The 24,435-nt window shown below is 38.8% G+C and overlaps 1 protein-coding gene across 1 annotated transcript; it reads right to left on the bottom strand.

The window, feature by feature from the left end:
* Positions 1 to 948: 948 nt before the first annotated feature.
* Positions 949 to 23,685, bottom strand: ICOS (inducible T cell costimulator). Its single transcript, XM_052653283.1, has 5 exons — positions 23,628 to 23,685; positions 3,545 to 3,883; positions 2,857 to 2,963; positions 1,413 to 1,497; positions 949 to 989 (listed from the first exon to the last, which is right to left on the bottom strand). Exons 1-5 carry the CDS (start codon positions 23,683 to 23,685, stop codon positions 949 to 951), a joined length of 630 nt encoding a protein of 209 aa, XP_052509243.1.
* Positions 23,686 to 24,435: the final 750 nt, after the last annotated feature.

Raw genomic sequence — 24,435 nt, 5'->3', positions numbered from 1 at the left:
AAAAAAGTGTCAAAAACTGAAGTCACTTTTGATTCTGAGCAATGCTTCCTCCCACTGGTGTCAACATGTCAGCAAAGTAAACCATTTGGAAAGTAAACTGAAGGCAAAGTAAATCTTTTTCATAGAATACATTGTAAGGACATCTGGAAAATATTGGGAAATTTGGGAAAATAAGATATCTCTTTGGAGCAAAAATTATGCTTATTTAGGGAGAATATAGGCAAGTTACATTCACTAGACTGCAACTACATATATGTAACTGAGCAGCAAAAGGAAAAAATATAGACAGTAGCTCCCAACTCCATATGCCTGTCAAGTAGTTAGGTAGAAACATTTTTAAAAGGAAAATTGAGGGCAGAAGAAAGCATTTAAATTGTTGGGGCAGTGGTCAACTGGGGTTAAGAAGTTATAAAAGAGTGTTGTGTACAAATGTATTAGTATGCTATTGTTACACATCCACACCTCAGAAATAAAATAAGTTTTCAAGCATCTTCCTCTACTGCCTGATTATGAAAGGAATGGTGGTCCCTACAGAAAGAAGAGATAGTCTATAGTGAAATGCATACTCTGGTTCTCAGCTGCCCATTGGCTTTGCAGATTTGGCACCCCTGTCATCTTTAAAACATTTTTGTAGATGTGTTTGTCCTCCTGGCTGGTGCTTTGCTAGAAGCAGATGTGAAAACAGGGATTCCATCCCAGTGAGGTCTGTTTGTTGAGCACACATGAGCTGGGCTTTCTATAAAGCTAGTTGCAAGAGGGTATTTGTTTTGAGAGAACTCAACAGTACTAAGGCAGTCTGTTAAAATCCCTGTTGACCAACACAGTCACTGGTCCAGACTGAACAAAACTCTAGCAGAAGATGTATGTAGTCAAATCAAGTCAGACTCTCTGCGGCCCAGGAAACAGAGAATCTTGCCCTCCAAGTTGTAGAGCACTGGCCAAGGTGGTTCATGCCTGGGTGCCAGGGAGTTCCAAATTACGGGTCACATCTGTAACAGAAATAAGGCATAAATGCTTTAAAAGTTCTTTATGTGCCAAGCCCTTCAACAAAATTTCTCCTTTCCTCTGCCTCTTATAAACACACACACATATACACACACACAGGGGAACACATACCCCTTCCAAACTCTTATGTTTCAAGATTGAGCACCAATTCTACATTTCCCATAGAGTTTGACCCAACCTCTATTGCAAACTTGGCTCCTATTGCAAACTTTGAGCTCTACCATATTGTTTATTTTCAATGAACGAGACAAAGCATCAATTCAGTGAAAATGAAACTTTGGCTTTTTACAGAAAATACTAAAATTCTGTGTTAGAGACATCTTCCCTTCTTTTAATATAAAAATTAAAATTATAGGCTTCATGTAAAGAACACTCTTCCCTTCCCAAATCCCCGTGTGTCACTGTACCTGTGGGTACCGGCTTCTTAGCAGTGTTCACTGCTGCCATGAACATGTATTCACTGTTAGGGTCGTGCACGCTGGTGGGATACTTCTGCAAGAAAAGTCAGAAACATGGTTTGTCTTCTCCTCTTCCCCATCTCCATTCCTGTGTGTGTGTGTGTGTGTGTGTGTGTGTGTGTGTGTGTGTTACTGATTTCTATTCTTTGTTGAAGCAGTCTGTGACAAAGTATTAAATATGACTTAGGCTCTTGACTTTGGGATTCCCTGATAGCTCAGTTGGTAAAAAATCTGCCTGCAATGCAGGAGACCCCAGTTTGATTTCTGGGTCAGGAAGATTCCCTGGAGAAGGGATAGGCTACCCACTTTAGTATTCTTGGGCTTCCCTTGTAGCTCAGCTGGTAAAGAATCTGTCTGCAATTTGGAAGACCTGGATTCAATCCCTGGGTTGGGAAGATCCCCTGGAGAAGGGAAAGGCTACCCACTCCAGTATTCTGGCCTGGAGAATTCCATGGACTGTGTAGTCCATGGGGTCGCAAAGAGTTGGACACAACTGAGCGACTTTCACTTTCAAGGGGAACCGTATATGTAAAGGACTTTAAATAAAAGGCTTTCTGCTCAATATCTTTTCTCACTTATGCCTTTACTTTTCCTTCCGCAGTAGACTTAAGACCACAGGACTTATCTTACTCTCTTCCTTCTTTGTCTCTCTTTTCAAATTCCTTTCTGGAAACAAATATACATACTGTGTGGCCAGTGATCACACTGTGGATGTACTTGAAGGTGCTAACATCCTTGCATAATACTCAGAATGGTATAATTTCTTTGAGAACCCATTTTGTGATAGATTAAAAAGAATATTCTCCAGCACAGAGATTTTTGTTGCTACCATTCTTTTATCTTTCTGCATAACTTTTCAGTGATTTTCTTTAAAAGCAAGGAGTCCTAATAACTTATCATGTAAAAAAAACTGGCAGTTTCTTTCTCAACTACTGATGGCATCTTCCAAGACTTTCTCACTGATTGTTTCTTAATTGACAAGTTGAGGAAAGCTTATAACAGTTTCATCTGCCCTGACTTTGGAAACTTAGAATTAAATTTGCAGTCCACATGGAATAATATTTTTTAAAGTCGGAAGCATCTTTTTAAAAAATTTTTTAACCTTCCTTTTCCCTTTTGGTCTTTCCATGGCCCCTTTCCCTCAGCATTTTGGAATAATAATAATGACATATCTCTCTGGAAGCCACTGAATTCTTCTTGGAATGAAGTGGCTATAAAGTAAATAAGCTTCTGTTCCAAGTTAGTAGTTTAATTAATAGGCACATCTTAAAGAAAAGATATTATCTGTCTGTTAATCAAAGTATTCTAGCAAAAGCAATACATACTCTGATGAGTAAAGAATTGCTGATATACCCCAGTAAAGCTAGTGCAAGCAAAGATCGACGATGCTCACCTTTTTTGTAAGCCAAAACATAAGGACACATCCAAAAACGCAGACTATAACAAAAGCTGCACATCCTATGGGTAACCAGAACTTCAGCTGGCAACAAAGCTGTGATTCTGGGTTGAAAAAAAAAGATTGGATAAGGAAAAACTCTCAAAATCAAATCTCCCCTTTCACTGCTGAATTATAAGTTCATTTACTAAATTTAAAAGAGCTATTTAATCAAATAGTTTTTCTTCAGTGCAACCATGAAATGCAGTAAATAGTTAATAAATAACATCATCTCAGTATGACAGCAAGGATCCAAAAATAAAACCAAAAAACCCTATGTACATATAAGTCTACAAATGTGGTTAATGGAAAAGACTTTGCTGTCTCTGTTCTTGCAAAACAGTAAGAAAAGTAATGTAGAAAACTATTGTTTTCAATCATCTCACTTAATTCCACAAACCCCCAACAAAAAACCCAAACCTTAAACTTCAGGTGAATAGAGGTAATAGCTCTTAAGCCATGGGTTTTGATATTTGTTCTCATTTTTTTCCTGATTTTCAACAGCATGTCTGTTTTGAAGACAATATGACCTATTTCTAACTCAGCAGTTTATATGATACTTGTTTGTTTAACTGTTTACATTAGTGAGAAAAATGTTAAAATGCATATATACTCTTAAGTCTAGAAGATGAAAACAATATCTTACCATAAATATTCAAATATTCTCTGCTTAGAATATCTACTTGAAAAGGAGGAGGATCAAAAATTGACAATTTGCAGATGTAATAGCTGGCATAAGAACTGTCCAAATTATATAGAAAAAAAGAGACACTATTATTGGATAACTGAAATTTACAGACATTCAGATTCTTGGTGGATACCGTGTCTTCACTTCCCTTAATCTTAGTGAGATCACAGAGTACATTATCCCCTTTCAGCAACTGCATTTTAAATTGTCGAACAGTATCAGGGTATTTGCATAAAATTTGTACACCTCCATTGTGAAATATGAACATCTCAGATGCAGCAGAATCATTGAATTCTCCTGGGCGAAAAAAAAGAAAGCAAAATTTTATGATTTTGTTCCTCTAATCATTATGTTTGAATACAAAAGTCATCTTTTCTCTTCATAAAGTCACCATCATTGCAACAAAATGAAAGAACTTCACAACCAAAATATAGAATATGAAGGTAGAACTGTGAATGAGGAAAAAAGCTAACCAGAGACTTGTTTATCATACATAAGTACATAATATTTAATATATTAAATAATACATTTACATAGTATAAATCAAGCAGAAGTGGTTCCTTCCTTTTGGCAGACTTCGTATTGGAGACAGATGACAAATAAATATGCAGTTATGCACCCTAATTTATGCTAGAAATGGAGTACTATTCAAATATAGGTACATGGTCCTAATTTTGATTGAAGAATTCAGATAATGCCACTTGAAGAAAGTGACTTTGAAAATTAAAATTGAAGGAGGATTAGCACTTTAGTCAAACAATGAGAAATTCGAGGAAAGACATAGTTTAGGGAAAAACACTTTTTAAAGCACAAAACAGCTTAAACTAAAAATGAATGGTTATGTACAAATATATATTTACACTAATGCTCTAAGAGAGTGAAAGAACAAATGAAAATTATTTTCAAATGACATAAAAATTTCTCTGAACCTCAGCCATTGAGAACTGAATCAAAGTCTGATGATAAAGATCAAGATCCAGATTTTCTATTTACTTTCTCATTTTTGAAAACAAATTTGAAGCTTATAGGAAGCCAAAGTTGTTTTTGTGAGCTACATAGGGGATCACAGAAGAAAGAAGCTGAAATGGTTTTGGACCAGTTGCAGATTCTAAGTTGAAACAACTCTCTGCCTTCCTTTTTCTTTTTTTCTTCTTTCTTTTTAATATGATGAAATTTCATGCTGCAATTGTTTGGAAAAAATTATTAGCATGGCAGTTGCTAGTTTAAATTTTGAAATCCCTGGTTTTATTCTTGAGAAAACTATGTAACAAGTACAAAGAATTTTTAAGGAAAAAAAATGACCTTTTGCTCCTATTCCAGTGGAATAGATATACTATTTGTACAGTTTTTGCTCTTTACCTTCCAGATATATACTTATTTTATATAGCAAACATATTACTTAATGTTCTTCTATTGGCATTTAATATTATATTTTAAATGTTCTATTTTTCACATAGTCATAATAATTATCCTTTTTAATGCCTATACAAAAGGCTTAATGTCAATCTAGAACAACTTGTTAAAGCATTCCATTCATGTTGACTGGTTGGGGTTATTTCCAGCATTTTGATTTCATGTAAATATTTCAACATGTGGTGAAAATCTTTAAAGACTCTAATGACACTCTACATGGCCATGTTGCTTTTGGAGAGAACTGTTCCACTTTTTAACAGGACTCCTGCATTATGCAGGAGAATTCACTTGCCACAACTCTGCTTATACTAGTGTCTCAATTTTATTTACGATTTACCGCCGTTACTTTTTTTTTTTTAATATCTCTAGGCTTTCTATATCTCATATTGTTAAGGAATAGATTTTCAATTTGAGGATTTGATTGTGAAAATATACACAAGTGTTCCATTTTTCAGTTATGGCAGTCCAGATTTTTCAAACTAACTCCCACACTGAAATAACTGAAAATGCTGAATGAAATGCCTAAAATTATTAGTTTAAAAGATTAAATGGATATGGAATTTAGAAAGATGGTAATGATGACCCTGTATGCGAGACAGCAAAAGAGACACAGATGTGTAGAGCAGACTTTCGGACTCTGAGGGAGAGGGAGAGGGTGGGATGATTTGGGAGAATGGCATTGAAACATGTATACTATCTTGTAAGAAATGAATCGCCAGTCTATGTTCGATGCAGGATACAGGATGCTTGGGGGTTGTGCACTGGGATGACCCTGTGAGAGATAGTATGGGGAGGGAGGTGGGAGGGGGGTTCATGTTTGGGAACTCATGTACACCCGTGGTGGATTCATGTCAATGTATGGCAAAACCAGTACAATATTGTAAAGTAAAATAAAGTAAAAATTAAAATTAAAAAAAAGAGATTAAATGATGAAAATAATGAAGAAATTAACTAGATTAAACTTAAAGAACCAGAATCCAAGGAGAGAAGCAAAGGTTAGAACTTGCTTTTACTTTGAGAGCTTATGCTGTTCTCTCAGATTTATACTTTTGTTTTCATGTCTCAACTTCCAGAGTCTGAAAGTGAGAAATCTGGTAAAAGACATTTTATCAAATTTCTCCTTGGTAAGGTGAAATCCCCAAGGTTTGTGTTGTTGAAATACAGGTAAAGCAGAAGTAAACCAGTTTTCACCCAGATTATGCCCCACCTTCAAATCACTCCAATGGTGCAGAAAAATCTCAATAATTGAACTTTGTTTAAGGTGATTGGGATTACTATTCAGTTCAGTTGCTCAGTCGTGTCCAACTCTTTGAAATCCCATGAACTGCAGCACGCCAGGCCTCCCTATCCATCACCAACTCCTGGAGTCTACCCAAACCCATGTCCATCGAGTTGGTGTTGCCATACAACCATCTCATCCTCTGTCACCCTCTTCTCCTCCTGCCTTCAATCTTTCCCAGCATCAGGGTCTTTTCAAATGAGTTAGCTCTTTGCATCAAGTGGCCAAAGTATTGGAGTTTCAGCTTCAACATCAGTCCCTCCAACGAACACCCAGGACTGATCTCCTTTAGGATGGACTGACTGGATCTCCTTGCAGTCCAAGGGACTCTCAAGGGTCTTCTCCAATACCACAGTTCAAAAGCATCAATTCTTCAGCATTCAGATGTCTTTATAGCCCAACTCTCACATCTGTACATGACTACTGGAAAAACCATAGCTTTGACTGGACGGACCTTTGTTGGCAAAGTAATGTCTCTTTTTTTAATATGCTGTCTAGGTTGGTCATAACTTCTCTTCCAAGGAGCAGGCATCTTTTAATTTCGTGGCTGCAGTCACCAACTGCAGTGATTTTGGAGCCCAAAAAAATAAAGTCTGTCACTGTTTCCACTGTTTCCCCATCTATTTGCCATGAAGTGATGGGACTAGATGCCATGCTCTGAGTTTTCTCAATGTTGAGTTTTAAGCCAACCTGTTTGCTTTCCTCTTTCACTTTCATCAAGAGGCTCTTTAGTTGATATATTATAATAAAAATCTTGAAAACAACCAGGGAAAAAGAGACTGACTTTTTTTCTAAAAAGCAACTATTACACTGACAGGTTGTATCTCAAGATCAACGATAAAAGTTTTGATACAGTGGAATTACATCTTATATCTTTAGAGTACTGAATGAAACTGTCAACCTAAAACAGATTGTCTAGGGGGACAGAAAAAGTATATGTAACTTGAGACTTTGATAAATGAAGTACACTTGTTGTGATTTCTTGATAATGACCAAAAGAATAGAAACAGACTATAAAACCCAAATGAATGTCACAAAATTTAGTATGATGCTTCTGTATAAAGGGGAAGAAGAGTTGGAATCAGGAAAGAAATACAGAGCGGAAAAGGTGTCTGTGTGCTAACAATGTTTAACTTCTGAACCTGTGGTAATTGTGGGAGTAAGGTATTATGCTTAGTAGTTATTCATTAAATTGCACATTTTATTTTTTCACTTTTCTGAATAGATGCTTTGTTCTAGGAAAAAAAATGGTTTTAAAGTACAAAAAAGAAAACTAATGCTGTTTCATTTAAAAAATTGAGGGTAAATATAAGCAAAAGGCAAAGGGGAAAAATTGATCACATGAGAATAGGTGCAATCTACATTAGATTAAAATAAAAGATGATTTGCATGGGGACTTATTTGTCTGAAAGTAAATTATGTTGCACTACTTTTGCTTTGATGCAGAAGATAAAATCAGTGAGCTGGTTCACAGTTTCTTTAGAAATGTTCACAGCAAATTTCCCAAGGACTTTAGAATGGCAGTGTGTAAACCACAAAGAAATCTTGGAACAAAAGTGTCTGCAGCCACCCTGTGCTTACCCAGACACAGATGTACTTCTATTTCTGAAGATGATTCTGTCAGCACCTATTTCTCCTTTTATACCCACACTATGACCTATAACCCAACACAACATGAAATATAATGGTTGGTGGTGCAGAGTGAGAGAAGTACAATGCAGTGGTTCCCAAGGAAACCAGAGGAAAATTCTGGCTTTGCCATTAGCAAGTCTCTGTAACAAGGATCTGTAGTTTCTAGACTGTAGTTTCTTCATCTGTGAAATAAGGAAGTGGGACCAAGACATCTTAAAGTCCTTTCCAACACTTACTGTCTATGGATTCAGGATGAGAACATAACCAGATGAGACCATGAACAACCAAGAGAGATAACTTTGCTGTTCGATTCTTCAGAGGAGAAACCATGTTTCCATAATCCTCTCTCTGTCCCAGCATCTTACTGGTCTATTCCAGGAAGTCAGGAGAAATGAAACTATCTTCCTGACCTATAAAAGCATTAGGTAAGGCTAGGAAGACTCTTCAGAGTCCCTTGGACTGGAGATCCAACCAGTCCATTCTAAAGGAGATCAGTCCTGGGTTTTCTTTGGAAGGAATGATGCTAAAGCCGAAACTCCAGTACTTCGGCCACCTCATGCGAAGAGTTGACTCATTGGAAAAGACTCTGATGCTGGGAGAGATTGGGGGCAGGACGGGAAGGGGATGACAGAGGATGAGATGGCTGGATGGCATCACCGACTCAATGGACGTGAGTTTGAGTGAACTCCGGGAGTTGGTAATGGACAAAGAGGCCTGGTGTGCTGCGATTCATGGGGTCACAAAGAGTTGGACAGAACTGAGCAAGTGAACTGAACTGAACTGAGGAAAAGTACTCAAGTTTTTCTTGAGTGACAGTGCCGAGGGTGTGTGCTCGGGGAGTAACTGCTGCTGCTGCTGCTAAGTCGCTTCAGTTGTGTCCGACTCTGTGCGACCCCATAGACAGCAGCCCTCCAGGCTCCCCTGTTCTGGGATTCTCCAGGCAAGAATACTGGAGTGGGTTGCCATTTCCTTCTCCAGTGCATGAAATTGAAAAGTGAAAGTGAAGTCGCTCAGTCGTGTCCAACTCCTAGCGACCCCATGGACTGCAGCCCACCAGGCTCCTCCGTCCATGGGATTTGCCAGGCAAGAGTAGTAGAGTGGGGTGCCATCGCCTTTTCTGTGGGGAGTAACTGGAGATCCCAAATTCTCATATCTACTAGACACATTTTTTTAATTTGAGTATAATTGCTTTGCAATGTTGTGTTAGTTTCTGCTGTGCAACAAAGTGAATCAGCTATATGTATGTATCTATGTATATGTATCTATATATCCCTTCCTTCTTGAACCTCTTGCCCACTCACCAACCCACTCCCCCCTCGGCCACCCGCCATCTCACCCATCTAGCTTATCGCAAAGTGGAAAAAACCATCATCAAAAAAATCTACAAACAATAAATGGAGAAAGTGTAAAGACAACAGGACCCTCTACTAGACACTTAATTTTTCATTTTATCAATTTTAACCTATAAATTGCCTAGGTCACCTTTTTATTATTAAATGTGGTGGTAAGAAGGCTGACTTAAGTGTCCACATACCCAATGCTTGGAGGAGGAAATTGCAACCTACTCCAGTATTCTTGCCTGCGAAATTCCATAAATGGGGGAGCATGGTGGGCTACAGTCCATGGGATCTCAAAGATTCAGACATGATTGAGTGACTAAGCATGCAGACACACCCAGTGCTTAAACTTTCCATCTGGAAAACCATTTAGTAACTCTTAATCTGCTATTTGAACATTTTCAACTACAGGACAGAGAAGGCGATGGCACCCCACTCCAATACTCTTGCCTGGAAAATCCCATGGACGGAGGAGCCTGGTGGGCTGTAGACCATGGGGTTGCGAAGAGTCGGACACGACTGAGCGACTTCACTTTCACTTTTCACTTTCAGGTGTTGGAGAAGGAAATGGCAGCCCACTCCAGTCTTCTTGCCTGGAGAATCCCAGGGATGGGGGAGCCAGGTGGGCTGCCGTCTATGGGGTCGCACAGAGTCGGACACGACTGAAGCAACTTAGCAGCAGCATCAACTAGAGGAATCAGATAGGGCATGTAATCAATTGCTTCACAGTCACTCTGGATCCTGTAGAACCTCAAATCTCTCATCACAAAATCTCCTCATTCTTTGATGGCATTTGAAAAACAGTATCAAAAGGAGGTCATCCCTATAATCATGACTAAAGCATTTAATGGATACACAGACAATTTAAGGAAAATCTGAATATATTAGTTCCTTGTAACTATAGAAGCAGCTAGAATCTTTTCTCCACCTTTCCCAGATGTTATCTTCAAGTCTGATATTCAACCAGGAGTACTGGTACAATAGAACCAACTTTTATAGTCAGGGTCTGCTTTGATTGGGCATCACATCTCTTTGGTCAGTTCCACTGCCAAGCCAGTGGTGGAAAATTGTGACCATCTTCCTCATCGATGTCTTCCTTCTCACATACCACATTTTAATGTAAAATCATCCTCTAAAATAGTCTCTTACACTATCTTTGATAAGTTCCTCACTCTTGCTAACTCACCATCTCCATCCCCAGTACACATAACTTCTCATATTCACTGTCTGCACATGTTTCAGGCATCCTGTAAACACCTCCTCCTTCACACTTGTTTCCTGTAACATGATTCAGTGTCTGCCCAGTATCAGACACAGTCAAACCTAGCAAACATACAAATCATATAGCAAGTCCAATTTTTCCGTGTACAAACAACTGATGACCCAGACAGATTAGATTGTCTGTCTAAGGTCACACAACCTCTTGGGCACATGAAAGATTTGGGGTAAAATCTGAGGTTGAGGTGCCACTAGCAACAACCAGAGAAAGTATAATGGAATCAGGCAACCACAAGAAGCTTCACAGTGATCACTTCAGATTGAGCCTTAGAGGATCACTGTTGAAATCTGTCTGCAAGAAGAAAGTCTAATTTCCTGCACCTCTGTTTTAAATCCAGTAGAATCTACCCATTTCTCCATCTAAACTGCTATTGGTCCAAATCAGCAACATCTCTCTCTCTGGCATGACAAGAGCTTCCAAACTTTCTGTTCTCCCTCGTGCACGTTCACCATCCATGCTCCTCAGGGAAACCAGAATAATCTTCTTACATACATAATCCGATAGGGCACTTGCCCTGCTAATAAAGCATCCAGGGCCTCCCCATCTCAGTTAGAAGATAATCTAACTCCTTACACTGGTTTCCATGACTTGCATGATTTACCCTGTCTTGCTAACACTATTTAATACCAGTCACTCACTACACTACAATCACACTGCTCTTCTTTCTATTCCTCAAACATGAGAAGTTGGACTCCAGGGCTTTGAATTTCTTGTTTCTTTGTCTGGAATGTTATCTCTTTTTTTCATATGGCTGCTTCTTACTTCTCCAGCCACCACTGACCACTCAATCCAAGTGAAAGTTAAAGTGTTAGTTGCTTAATCATATATGACTCTTTGTGACCCCATGAATTGTAGCCCTCCAGGTTCCACTGTCCATGGAATTTTCCAGGCAAGAATACTAAAGTAGATGGTCATTCCCTTCTCCAGGCGATCTTCTCAAACAAGGGACTAAACCCAGGTCTCCCACATTGCAGGCAAATTCTTTACCATCTGAGCTACCAGGGATGCCCCATTCCAAGTCATGTTCTAGCATATTACCTGAGATAAAGTATCATTATATTATTTGTTTGTTTACTTATTACCCAATAATGTAAGCTTTAAAATCAGAGATCTTGTTGATTTTATTCAGTGATCCATTGCAAGTATCTACAATAGCACCTGGTATGTAGTAAGTCACAATAAATATTTATTGGATGGATGGATGAATGAATATGTAGAGCTCAGTGATGTAATATACCTAGGGAGATAAAGCGTAGAATATAAAATATAAGAACCAAAAAGGCTCTCAGAAATGATCCAGTTATGCCTTTCATTTAAAATTTAAATTTATCAAGCTAAACTGGGGTCAGAAAAGTGAGTATATTACCTGGGATTACACAGCTCATAGTTGGAACATGATCCTAGGGTTGCCTTTCCTCTGCAGACAAGTACATGCAAATACACAATCAAATACAGAAGATACCTCCTCAACTGGGATGTCAGATTCTAATGAATATTACCTGAGTATTAAAGAAGCATGTTCTTTAACTATTATAAATATCTACCAGGTTCATAAAGACTTCTTTGTAGGTGTGCATGCTAACTCGCTTCAGTCGTGTCCAACTCAGTGCAACCCTATGGACTGAGCCTGCAAGTCTTCTCTGTCCATTGGATTCTCCAGGCAAGAATACTGGAGTGGGTTGCAATGCCCTCCTCTAGGGGATTTTCCCAACCCAGGGATCAAACTCGAGTCTCTTAAGACTCCTGCATTGGCAGGTGGATTCTTTACCACTAGTGCCACTTGGGAAGCCCAAAGATTTGTTTAGATGGTTGACTATTCTCTTGGTTCTTTCGTACCTACAGCTCTCTGTAGATACGAAGACAGATTTAAATCTGGGTATTTTTTGTATCCTCCAGAGGGCAGAATCATTAAATTTGCCCAATGGATGTCCATGATAGATGCCTCTGAACTAATAACTGTTCTAATACACCCAGATATTTCATAACCAGAGCCTGTTAGTGATTTGTAATAGAAAGCGAAGTCACTCAGTCCTGCCCAACTCTTTGTGACCCCATGGACTGTAGCCTACCACGCTGCTCTGTCCGTGAGATTTTCCAGGCAAGAGTACTAGAGTGGGTTTCCATTTCCTTCTCCAGAGGATCTTCCCAAGCCAGGGATCGAACCTGGGTCTTCCGTATTATAGGTAGATGCTTTACCATTTGAACCACCAGGGAAGATATTTGTAATAGAAACGCAATGCTATCACACTTAGCACTTAATGCATTGTTAAAAACACAAATAGGATAATGCTCTCTTGAACTCTGGTGATGAGTTTTAAAATCTGGATAATAAGACTTCGTTTTTGTTTTGCTACCATATCTGTTCACTTCTTGTTGCTACTGCTAGATTTTCAGTACTCTAGAATATAGATACTATACTTAATCACATTGACCATCATGTCTAAAGGGTTCAATCTTTCCAACAGAGGTTCAAATCTGTTCACTGCTGCTAACTGATTTTTATAACATTATCATTGATATTAGTAGACTAAGGTTTTAAGAGCAAAATCAAAATCTTTATGTTAGATGATTTCTTTAGGTCTTCAAACATTTCAAAAGATAAAAGCATTTGCATCTTCTTTTAGGGGCAGCTATTAAGAAAAAGCTCTGAAGAAAAAGTTCACCTGAGAATTGCACTATGGTTCAGAAGTTTATTTGCAAATTGATTCTTTTAATATCTGAACTATTTCATTTCTTCAGTGTCAGATTGTCTTGTCAGAACCATTCTGCCAGGACTCTTTATAAGCAGTCATATTATGCCTGTTTGAAAGTCTTTTGGCAAAAGCAGTTTAAAAACCCACACAGTGCAGCGGGTGCGAGACAGATCAGCAATTTGACTTAACTCTCCTTAACTTAGACTTCTAACCACAAACCTCCACAAAGATCTGAGTGATAGAAAGATAAGAACTCCTGAGTATGCAATTATTGATGGGCTTATTAAAAATATTTTCTGTAATCCAATAATGATCATCTTTAGCTTAGCATAGCACACGAATGTGACATAAGATGAGAAGTTCTAAAAATGGCAATGTTTATGTTAGGGTTTTGTTACATTTGGGCTTTTACTAAGAAATTCTAGCATTTAAAAAATATGCTTTCTACCACTTTTTTAAAACCACTCAGGAAAGCACTGTCATTTCTTATACACCTACCAGCTAAAACTTTTAGAATCCTGATTAGCAGATTTTTATATATGCATTATTTCTATATTTACCTTATTATTCAAAGGCATCCATAATCTAAAGTAGAGATTAAAATCAGTAGCAAGGGTAGGCAAAATAAGCCCAATCCAAAGTCTTAACATTTGCAGAAAAGGAAGTAAAAAAAATTAAGAAAAAAAAAGTAAGAAGAAAGTTAAAAAGCCAAGAGTGTGTGTGTGTGTGCCTGTGTGCACGCGCACACTGACACAAGTATACATTGCGTGAATTGCTTTTTTCTCCAAGGAACTCTGTAGAGGGGGTAAAACAACTTTTGGTGCCCCAAAATGTGTAATGCTTTTAAATGAAAGATTGGTTTTCTTCTAGTAAAAACTGATGGAAAAATCCCAGAGATGCTATAAACTTTGTCGTGATATTTACCAGTAATTAAAGTAAACTCTACTCTCTACTCCAGTAACCTTTATCTCCAGCCCACCATTCCCCTTGGCTTAGTTCCTTCTTTCCGGCTTCCATTCAACATCTTTCTCAGGAGGTGCCTGACACATCAAGAGTACCATTTCCAGACTGAATTCAGCATTCACTCACCAGACCCAAACAAGTCCCATCCTTTAAGGGGTTAGGACCTCAGTCTTCCTCAGGTCTCCCTCTCTCTGATCTGTCTCTCTGACTGTCCTGATCCAATTAGTCACCAAGTCCAATTGCTCTCAAATTCAGTTGCTCTTCTGTATTCCTATCACCAATCCAGGACTATTTCACAACTTCCCTCATCTGTGGAAGCATCTTCTTGACTGGCATTCTCAACAGCCATCACTCCCTCCAAATCTAGCCTCCATGCCTGCTTCCAACATTGTGTTCCTAAAACGCATGCCACTCCCCAGGTTAAAAATATCCATTACCTTGTTGCTTATGAGGTTAAAAAACCAATTTTATTGGCATGATACAAAACCCTGTCATGATATCAGGGACCATATAGCTTCAAGCTGCACTATACATTTTGGCCATTCCTTTAACATGGTTACCTCTATCCCCATAGACTAGAATAGCCTATTACCTCTTTATTTGCTTAGAAATCCTTGTTCATCCTTTAAGAACGATTTTAAACTGGTCTCTGAGACCCCCCAGACAAAGACTCCCATCTCTATGCTCTCAATTAATCTTTGTTTACATTGATATGTTTATAATATGTATAAGTTTAGATCATAATTATTTTTGTCTATCTTCTTCATTTAACCAATAGTTTTACAAGTATAAAGATTGTATCATGGTCACTTAAATAATCCCAGGACCTGGAGTATATTAGATAATAATAATGAATGAATGAGCAGATGAATATGAAAAATGAGCATGATTGGTAAATGTCCTTCATTGGGTTGAGGAGGTGAACAAGGAAAACAGAGCAAAAGATCCTATTTACTAGATAAGGGAGAACGCTTATTTCCAAGTCCAAAGGCAAAGGCTCAGACTGAACAACACCCAACCAATTCTCTGAAGCCCAGTGGTTCTGGAGTTATACAAATATTTAAGCCTTCCAAAGATTCCAAATAACAATAATAATTGTAACTTATAAGCATTGCATCTTTCTCATATATTAAGGTTTAGATACATTACATGAAATATATCATTTGATGTGTATAACAGTATTTGACATCAGATTTTCTATATTTATCCCTATTTTACAGATGAGGAAACTGAAGCTTGAATAACGGGCCCAAATGAGGTAGAGCCATGATTTGAACCTAGACAATCTGAAACCAGAGTCACCCTTCCTAAAGAGCCCCTTAGTCCAATAATTTAGCCCAACTCCCTAATTTTACAGAAACTGAAGCACAGAAGCTAAAGAGACTTGCTGAGAAAAAGGAAGAAAAAGAATTTCTTAACATTAACCTAGATTTAGAAGTTATTTTCAAGTATTTCTTTTCCTTCAAGATGTATTAGGTATATAATTGGCCCAAATACTTAAAGTGGTGTTTATGTTGGTGCCAAGGGGACATTTTAGGCAAAGATGGGCTCGATAAAGGACAGAAATGGTATGGACCTAACAGAAGCAGAAGATATAAAGGAGAGATGGCAAGACTACACAGAAGAACTGTACAAAAAAGATCTTCACGACCCAGATAATCATGGTGTAATCACTGATCTAGAGCCGCACATCCTGGAATGTGAAGTCAAGTGGGCCTTAGGAAGTATCACTACGAACAAAGCTAGTGGAGGTGATGGAATTCCAGTTGAGCTATTTCAAATCCTGAAAAATGATGCTGTGAAAGTGCTGCACTCAATATGCCAGCAAATTGGGAAAATTCAGCAATGACCACAGGACTGGAAAATGTCAGTTTTCATTCCAATCCCAAAGAAAGGCAATGCCGAAGAATGCTCAAACTATCACACAATTGCACTCATCTCACATGCTAGTAAAGTAATGTTCAAAATTCTCCAAGCCAGCCTTCAGCAATACGTGAACCATGAACTTTCAGGTGTTCAAGCTGGTTTTAGGAAAGGCAGAGGAACCAGAGATCAAATTGCCAACATCCGCTGGATCATGGAAAAAAGCAAGAGAGTTCCAGAAAAACATCTATTTCTGCTTTATTGACTATGCCAAAGCCTTTGACTGTGTGGATCACAATAAACTGTGGAAAATTCTCAAAGAGATGGGAATACCAGACCACTGGACCTGCCTCTTGAGGAACGTATATGCAGGTCAGGAAGCAACAGTTAGAACTGGACATGGAACAACAGACTGGTTCCAAATAGGAAAAGGAGTTTGTCAAGGCTGTATATTGTCACCCTGCTTATTTAACTTATACGCAGAGTGCATCATGAGAAACTCTGGGCTGGAAGAAGCACAAGCTGGAATCAAGATTGCTGGGAGAAATATCAATAACCTCAGATATGCAGATGACACCACCCTTATGGCAGAAAGTGAAGAGGAACTAAAGAGCCTCTTGATGAAAGTGAAAGAGGAGAGTGAAAAAGTTGGCTTAAAGCGCAACATTCAGAAAACGAAGATCATGGTGTCTGGTCCCATCACTTCATAGAAAATAGATGGGGAAACAGTGGAAACAGTGTCAGACTTTATTTTGGGGGGCTCCAAAATCACTGCAAATGGTGACTGCAGCCATGAAATTAAAAGATGCTTACTCCTTGGAAAGAAAGTTATGACCAACCTAGATAGCAAGCATATTGAGAAGCAGAGACATTACTTTGCTGACTAGGGTCCGTCTAGTCAAGGCAATAGTTTTTCCAGTGGTCATGTATGGATGTGAGAGTTGGAATGTGAAGAAGGCTGAGCACCAGTGAATTGATGCTTTTGAACTGTGGTGTTGGAGAAGACTCTTGAGAATCCCTTGGACTGCAAGGAGATCCAACCAGTCCATCCTAAAGGAGATCAGTCCTGGGTGTTCATCGGAAGGACTGATGCTGAGGCTGAAACTCCAATACTTTGCCACTTCATGCGAAGAGTTGAGTCATTGGAAAAGACTCTGATGCTGGGAGGGATTGAGGGCAGGAGGGGAAGGGGACGACAGAGGATGAGATGGCTGGATGGCGTCACCGACTCGATGCACATGAGTTTGGGTGAACTCTGGGAGTTGGTGATGGACAGGGAGGCCTGTCGTGCTGTGATTCATGGGGTCGCAAAAAGTCGGACACAACTAAGCGACTGAACTGAACTGAACTGATATTGGTGCCACATATGTTTTATATGATTGAAAAGGTTATTATACACCAAAAAATACATAAAGTATTTATTTTATATGAAATTACACTGTGTTTCATACACTCGTTTCCCTAGATGCCTCGAACCATTGTGTGTTGAGCTGCCTTGTGTACTTGAACCTGCAACAAAGTCTGGGTCCTTGCTCTGATGAGGTCTAAATTCTTGATAAGTATTGTAACTTATTTGCCTGTAGACAAGTAAACAGATATATTCACATCTATAGGAAATTCTCATAGTTAAATAAGTGCAAACAGGAACTCCAAGATTTTGCTTCAGTCCTAAATAGTACAAAATGAACAAAACTTGAATTGAGAATGCAGTAGAGGTTTATTTCTGTTTCTTGTTGTTTTTTATGAATGAATTTTTTTTGGCTTTAAGCCCTAGGAGAGTATAATTGCTGGCTGTAAAAAGTTTGACGTCTTACATTTGAAGAAGTTCCTTCTAAGTGATCCTCTGTTGCTTGTTGGAAATGCCATGTCTATGGCAATACGCTCAGACAAACAAAAGACACTTTCAGAACTAGTGGTTGACTGACTCAAAATTCTTGAGTCCATTACCCTCCTTACAGACAACCTGATTCTTCTTGGCTTTTCTTCATGCAAAGTAGATCCAGACATCAGTATGTCTGCAAGAGTCAGAGGAGGTTCATATCCCGATTTCTGCCTCTCTCTAAACTTGCCTGTCTACTTCAATCAACCATACAGGCCAGACTAATGGGAAAAAAATCACTTGTTGACTAACAGCTCTCATTTGTGTTACACATTTTCTGCATACTTAAGCTACAAACTCCAAAGTGTAATTTTGAATTTTCCTTAAAAGGTGTTGAATGCCATATTCTTATTTTACTTAGAATGACCAAAATGTGTCATTTAAGAGACTCAATTTATTAGAATAGAAGTAGCACAGAGATGCCATTTATGGAGTAAATGTGGCTTTTTATTCAGACATTGAAGACGGCAAATAATGTGTAAGTGTATGTATATATACATGGGTGTATGTGTATATGTATGTGTATACATACGTTTATATATATATTGGGCTTTGAAATTTTATCTTTTGCATCTTTTATGTATAAAACTCACACTGTTAGGATAGGGAGTCAGCATAAGCTATGGGTTTTGCTCAGTTTACAACTGTGAATACTGAGGCCAGTTTTTTTTGTCAAGCAAGTCTATGGATACTACAGTGAGGAAAGCTTAGATGAGAACTGAAATCCTCCCTACACACTTGCATTTTGTTTCTACTAAGAAACTGGAATATGCTGCTAGCAATTTAAAAACCAAAATATTCCATTACATCTGAGGAAGTTGTTAATACCAATTGCAAGTTATGAAAGTCATTTTGTTCACTAATTATGAAACAACAAGGACCTCAAGACCTTCATGAAAATAATACGCATTTCTAGAAAGAAGGAAAAAAAGACAAAGATGTGACTAAACAACCACTGGGAGAAAAAAAATCCCGAAAGTTTAAAATAAAGAACTGAAATCTTCAGTTTGAAAAGACTCAGTCTCAAACAATGTTAATGAAAACACTCACAGAATTAGGCATATCCTAGTGGAATTCCTGATTCCAGTATTAAAATAAATAACAAGATTCTAGAGAAATTTTTTTAAGCTACTTGCAAAATAATGAGAGTCAGACTAGCATGGAACTATTTACCCACAACCCTAGAAGCCAGCAGACAGTGAATGAATATCCACAGACAGATCAGGAATCTTATTCCCAGGAAAGATATCAGTTATTCATTAGAGTAAAAGGAAAACATCTTTACCCATGCTGGAATTCAGAGACTTCAAGGTATCTGAAGAAAATAATAGAAGTCTTCTGAACATTGGGTAAGAACAGGGATGACAAGACAGGAGCAAATGGCAAGACTGATGCTGCCATTGAAAAGAGGTGATGTGAGTATAAGGAGAGAATCCTTCAATCAGAGGAGAAATACTGTTAGAGGAAACTTAGCAATGATCTGCAACTACAAGTTTTCATTTATTTCAACAAAACCCACATATGGGGTGTGCATGCTAAATCACTTCAGTCATGTCTGACTCTTTGTGAGCCTATGGACTGTAGCCTGCCAGGCTTCTCTGTCCATGGGATTCTCCAGGCAAGAATATTAGAGTGGGTTGCCATGTCTTCCTCCAGGGGAATCTTCCTGGTCCAGGGATTGAACTTAAAGTCTCCTGTGTCTCCTACCCTTTCAGGTGGATTCTTTACCACTAATGCCACCTGGAAAGCCCCATGTAAGGGGCAAGGGTGCACTAAACAGAAAATATAAGAGCGAAAAGAGAACATCGTGAAGTTCTCATGTCACTGCAGGAGGTGGGGGATAAACACGTCAAGCAAGCCTATTGTCATTATTGATTTTATTATGATTTTATCATTTTATTATTAAATTATGATTTATTACTTACAATAATAAATAGATATTCAATTAAGATGCTCTGAGTATGACAATGACTTATTCAACCAAGAAGTGTAGCAGACCTTTCAAATTACAGAGGGAAGACTTCCTCTGTAGTCTGTAAAAGAAACTTCCTCATTTCAACAAAAATAAAAGAAAATACCACAACCAAGGAAAATCAAAATAAACATAATGTTGAAGGAGTAAAATCAATATAGGGCTTCCTTGGTGGCTCAGCAGTAAAGAATCTGCCTGCAATGCAGGAGACACAGTAGACTCAGGTTTGATCCCTGGGTTGGGACAATCCCCTGGAGAAGGAAATGGTAACCCACACCAGTATGTTGCCTGGCAAATCCCATGGACCGAGGAGCCTGGCGGGCTACAGTCCATGGGATCAGAAAGAGTTGGACACGATTGAACAACTGAGCGCACACACACTAAATCAACATAGAGTTATTGTACTGAGTGAGAAAATGGCCTGAATGCAACTACTGAAAGAAAAATGGACAATTTGGATTTTTTAAATGTAGCACAAACCCTGGAAGGAGGAGGCTCAAAGGTTGGCTCAACTCCTCCCCTTGAACTCTGGGGAGGAGCAGATGCTGGAGACGCCAAAGAGATGTTTTTTTTCTCCAGGTGATGGAGTTCAGGAACCACGGCTTCAATGTCTGGGTGACAAAATCAAGGCTCAAAATGAGCCTGAGGGTTCCCCTTCCAGTTTCCACCCAGAACACACCATGAGACATGCACATTTATTAAACACCACCTCATCTCGGCCATTCACACTTCACTGCTTTCAAAGTGGTCTTTCCAAAACCAGAATTCATCAGATCACCCACAAGGTCTCCATTGCCCGTAAGTTCTGGAAAGAACGTCTTCTATGTAGACAGAAGGTCCCACTTTTCCCAAACGCTTCCACAACAAGGAACCTCCTATTGCTCCAGAATCATTAAAAGAAGATGATTTTGTTAAATTTTATATTGAGATCAATAGAAGACTGAGAATCACCAAGATTTTTTCCCCTCTTAACTCACCAACCAAATAACAAAACTGGTAATTTCTCTCATTTGAGATTCATGTTATTTCTCCACTACTTCAACATGGTACAGAAAGATAGTGGATATTGGAATCAGATGTATTTGAATTCTAATCTTGGTTCTGCCACTAAATACTAGGTAACCAAACATTTAGCCTTTCCTGGTCTGAGATTCTTCAAACATTAACTAAGAATGCCTACCTCTTCATGGGATGAGAAAGCCTACCTAGTTGGGAGGATTAAAAATATGCCAAAGGAAGGGAGCTGCAAGAACTTAGTTGACTTCAGTTTTGGTCTTTACTTTGCATTTAGAGTCTTTAAAACAGTAGTTGCTGAATAAATGGATTGTGATAATACTTTGAATATGATGACCTAAATGGAAAGGAAATCCAAAAAAGAGAGAGGATATATGCATACATGTAGCTGATTCACTTTGCTGTACAGCAGAAACTAACACAACATTGTAGAGCAACTCTACTCCAATAAGAATTAACTGTAAGAAAGGCATAGAGATTGCCTTAAATTAGGAGCATAGATGCTCAAGTTCATTTAATAAGGAATGCCTTACCAATGATAAATCCCTGAACCACCTGAATCAATTATATAAATTAAAGGAGCAAAATACAGCTAGAAAAAACAATTGTCAAGCAGTTTACTATCTCCATCATGCCACCAGTCAAACAGGAAACCAACTTGTCGCGTGGCATGGTTTTCTGTGTGATGAGAGGGAATGTTGATTTGATTCCACCAAAATTTAAGATATATATCATTCCAGAAGTACATTGTATTAATCAGCTTAGTCTGACAACTGGAAATAATTCCACCTAGGCTGCATCGATCCTTCCACAGTGGTAACACCATTGTTAATTTGAATCTCCTGAGCATAATATCATCACAAGTGCCCAGCTGGGTTTGGCATTTTGGGACACTTTCTAACAGTACAAACAACACCTTCAGTGACTTGAACCAATGTTCTTGGAAGAAAATCCACAATCCTTCATGTGGCACATAAGGTCTGAATAGTCTAGCCTCTGCTTTCCCTTCCAGCCTCATCTTGCACCATCACCAACTCTTGACCTCTCTGTCCTCAGGCCCATTCACCTTCTTCCTGCTCTCTGACTTACTTCCTTTCTTCCTGACACAGGGCCTTTGCATTTACTCTTCTCATGATATGAAATGTCCATGGTATGAATGTCCCACCATTCTCCCCACTTACTCTTATTTGTCCTGCAAATCTCAGCTCAAGGACCACTTAAAAGACTTGGATGAGCCCCACCCCTCACTGCACCTCCATATCCACCCAGTCTACACAAGTTTTTTTGTTACATCCCCTGATAGAACTGAGTTCTGTCTGTAATTGTCATTTCATTCACAAAGTTATCTGATTTGCCTCTCTCCAGCCTTTCAATTAGCTTCATGAGAACAGGGAATGGCTCAGCGATTAAAGCGTCTGCCTCCGATGAGGGAGACCCGGGTTCAATCCCTGGGTCGGGAAGATCCCCTGGAGAAGGAAATGGTAACCCACTCCAGTATTCTTGCCTAGAGAATCCCATGGACAGAGAAGCCTGGTAGGCTACAGTCCACGGGGTCGCAAAGAGTCGGACACGACTGAGCGACTTCACTTTCACTTTCACTTTCATACACACAGAGGCCAGCACAGTACTGCCTACGTGGCAAGTTCTTGGTGCTGAATGAGTGAATCGATGAGTGAATGAATGAATGAATATCGATCCCCATGCTATTCCCTTGCTTGTGCAGCTAAAGGATTTCACTGGGTGTAGAAAAGGCATAGTGGCCCCAAACTACCCTTGGGACCTATAAATAATTCCTCATTCCTCTTAAGAGCTTTGGAGCCACCTTGAGCCACCACAAGCTCAAATATTTGATCAATACACTTTTTTTTTTTCCTTCGAAGATAAAAATAAAGTCTGCTTTTGGTACCACTGCAAAACTTATCTCTAAATAACAGTATACCAACCAAAGTTCTGCCTGCACTTTTAGTGTTAGTAAAACTTCCCAAAGTAGTATAATTTCACTTTGTGTTTTCCCTACCTCGGGAACATGGCCCAGACTTAAAGATAAAAAGAAAATAATTGAAAACATACCGAGTAAGAAGTAGAAGAAACACACAATAATTTCATCGTCGGCAGCATTATTTAAAATATTCAAATAGAGTCTGATATATACCATATAAGAGAAAGAATTGAGGACTTCAGAATGATTTTTTTTTTTTCAGTGTCTTCAGAGGCTATGGACTGTTTTACGTTGTCCACTGATCCTTGGCGTTTCACAAGGACCTTGACATTAGTGCTAAAAAACCCTGTGGCAGCCAGGGCATTTCTGACAAAAGACCACCCAGATAAGATTAAAATGAAACTCCTTCTTTTCAAAGCCCTTCCGTTTTATTTTCTCCCAGCCCAGATGCCAGGCCTACTTAATTTTCATTCTGTTGACACAAGTCATTTTGCCTTTCATCTTCCTCTGAGAAGAGTAAGCCACTCTTTTATTTTATCCACTAAAAGTTAACTTCAAGCAGGTAATTTAAAATTTTAATGATCTGATGGGACATTTTTCATCTTAAAACAGTAACATAAACGCTGTTGGCCATGGACTTGGGCTCTTCTGTCACTGTTCTCACTTTCTAAAAAACAAACAAAAACTTTCTATTTGGTGCCTAACTTTTCCACCTTTGATTTTTCTTAATGTTCACTTGAATTATAACTTAATAATGCATATTCAATAAGTCACTTACCTGCTAGAATTTCAACTTGGGTGCAGAAGAGAAAGAAATACCAGAGGTCTGACTTCATGTTTGCCAGAAGCAAATGCAGTTTTCTCCTTCAGTGTTTAAGCCTGACAGTGAATTCACGTCCTTAACTGTTTTCTATTTGCTGGAAAGGAAGTGGGTTTGGTGGGGGTTGATGTCGTGTGACACTTACCATCAAGGCAAGAAGGTGTCTCTGAAGTGATGTCAATGTCAGCAGCGTTATTGCTCATGGAGGTTAAGTTTAATTCATGGATTATTATAATTTGTTATATTTATTTATTTGGCTGCACAGGATCTTAGTTGCAGCACATAGGATCTAGTTCCCTGACCAGGGATTGAACCTGGACCTCCCATATTAGCAGCATGGCTTCTTAGCCACTGGACCACGAGAGAAGCCCCTTACTCCATGGATTATTGCTGATTTTGAAGACAAAGGAAAACTTTTCCCTCATTTCAATTCCAAGAAAACAAATGAAAAAGACAGCACCTGCTCTTTTCAGAACCACCCTATTCCCTCTGAATGAATAGTTGTTGGGTATAGCATGATCTAAAATTAACCATGTGATAAATAGCATGTATTTTGATGTATTTCTATCTTATGCTATTTGCTCCAGAGACAGAAAGCCTTTGAAGTAGGACAAGAAATACATAAAATTACTACAGAAATTTGGGCTTCCTTGGTGGCTCAATGGTAAAGAATCCTCCTGCAATGCAGGAGACATGGGTTCAGTCTCTGGGTCAAGAAGATTCCCTGGAGGAGGGCATGGCAACCCACTCCAGTATTCTTGCCTGG

This window comes from Budorcas taxicolor, chromosome 2 (genome assembly GCF_023091745.1).
Source record: "Budorcas taxicolor isolate Tak-1 chromosome 2, Takin1.1, whole genome shotgun sequence".
In the NCBI taxonomy this organism is placed as follows: domain Eukaryota; kingdom Metazoa; phylum Chordata; class Mammalia; order Artiodactyla; family Bovidae; genus Budorcas; species Budorcas taxicolor.
This window is presented reverse-complemented; position numbering and strand designations above follow the sequence as displayed.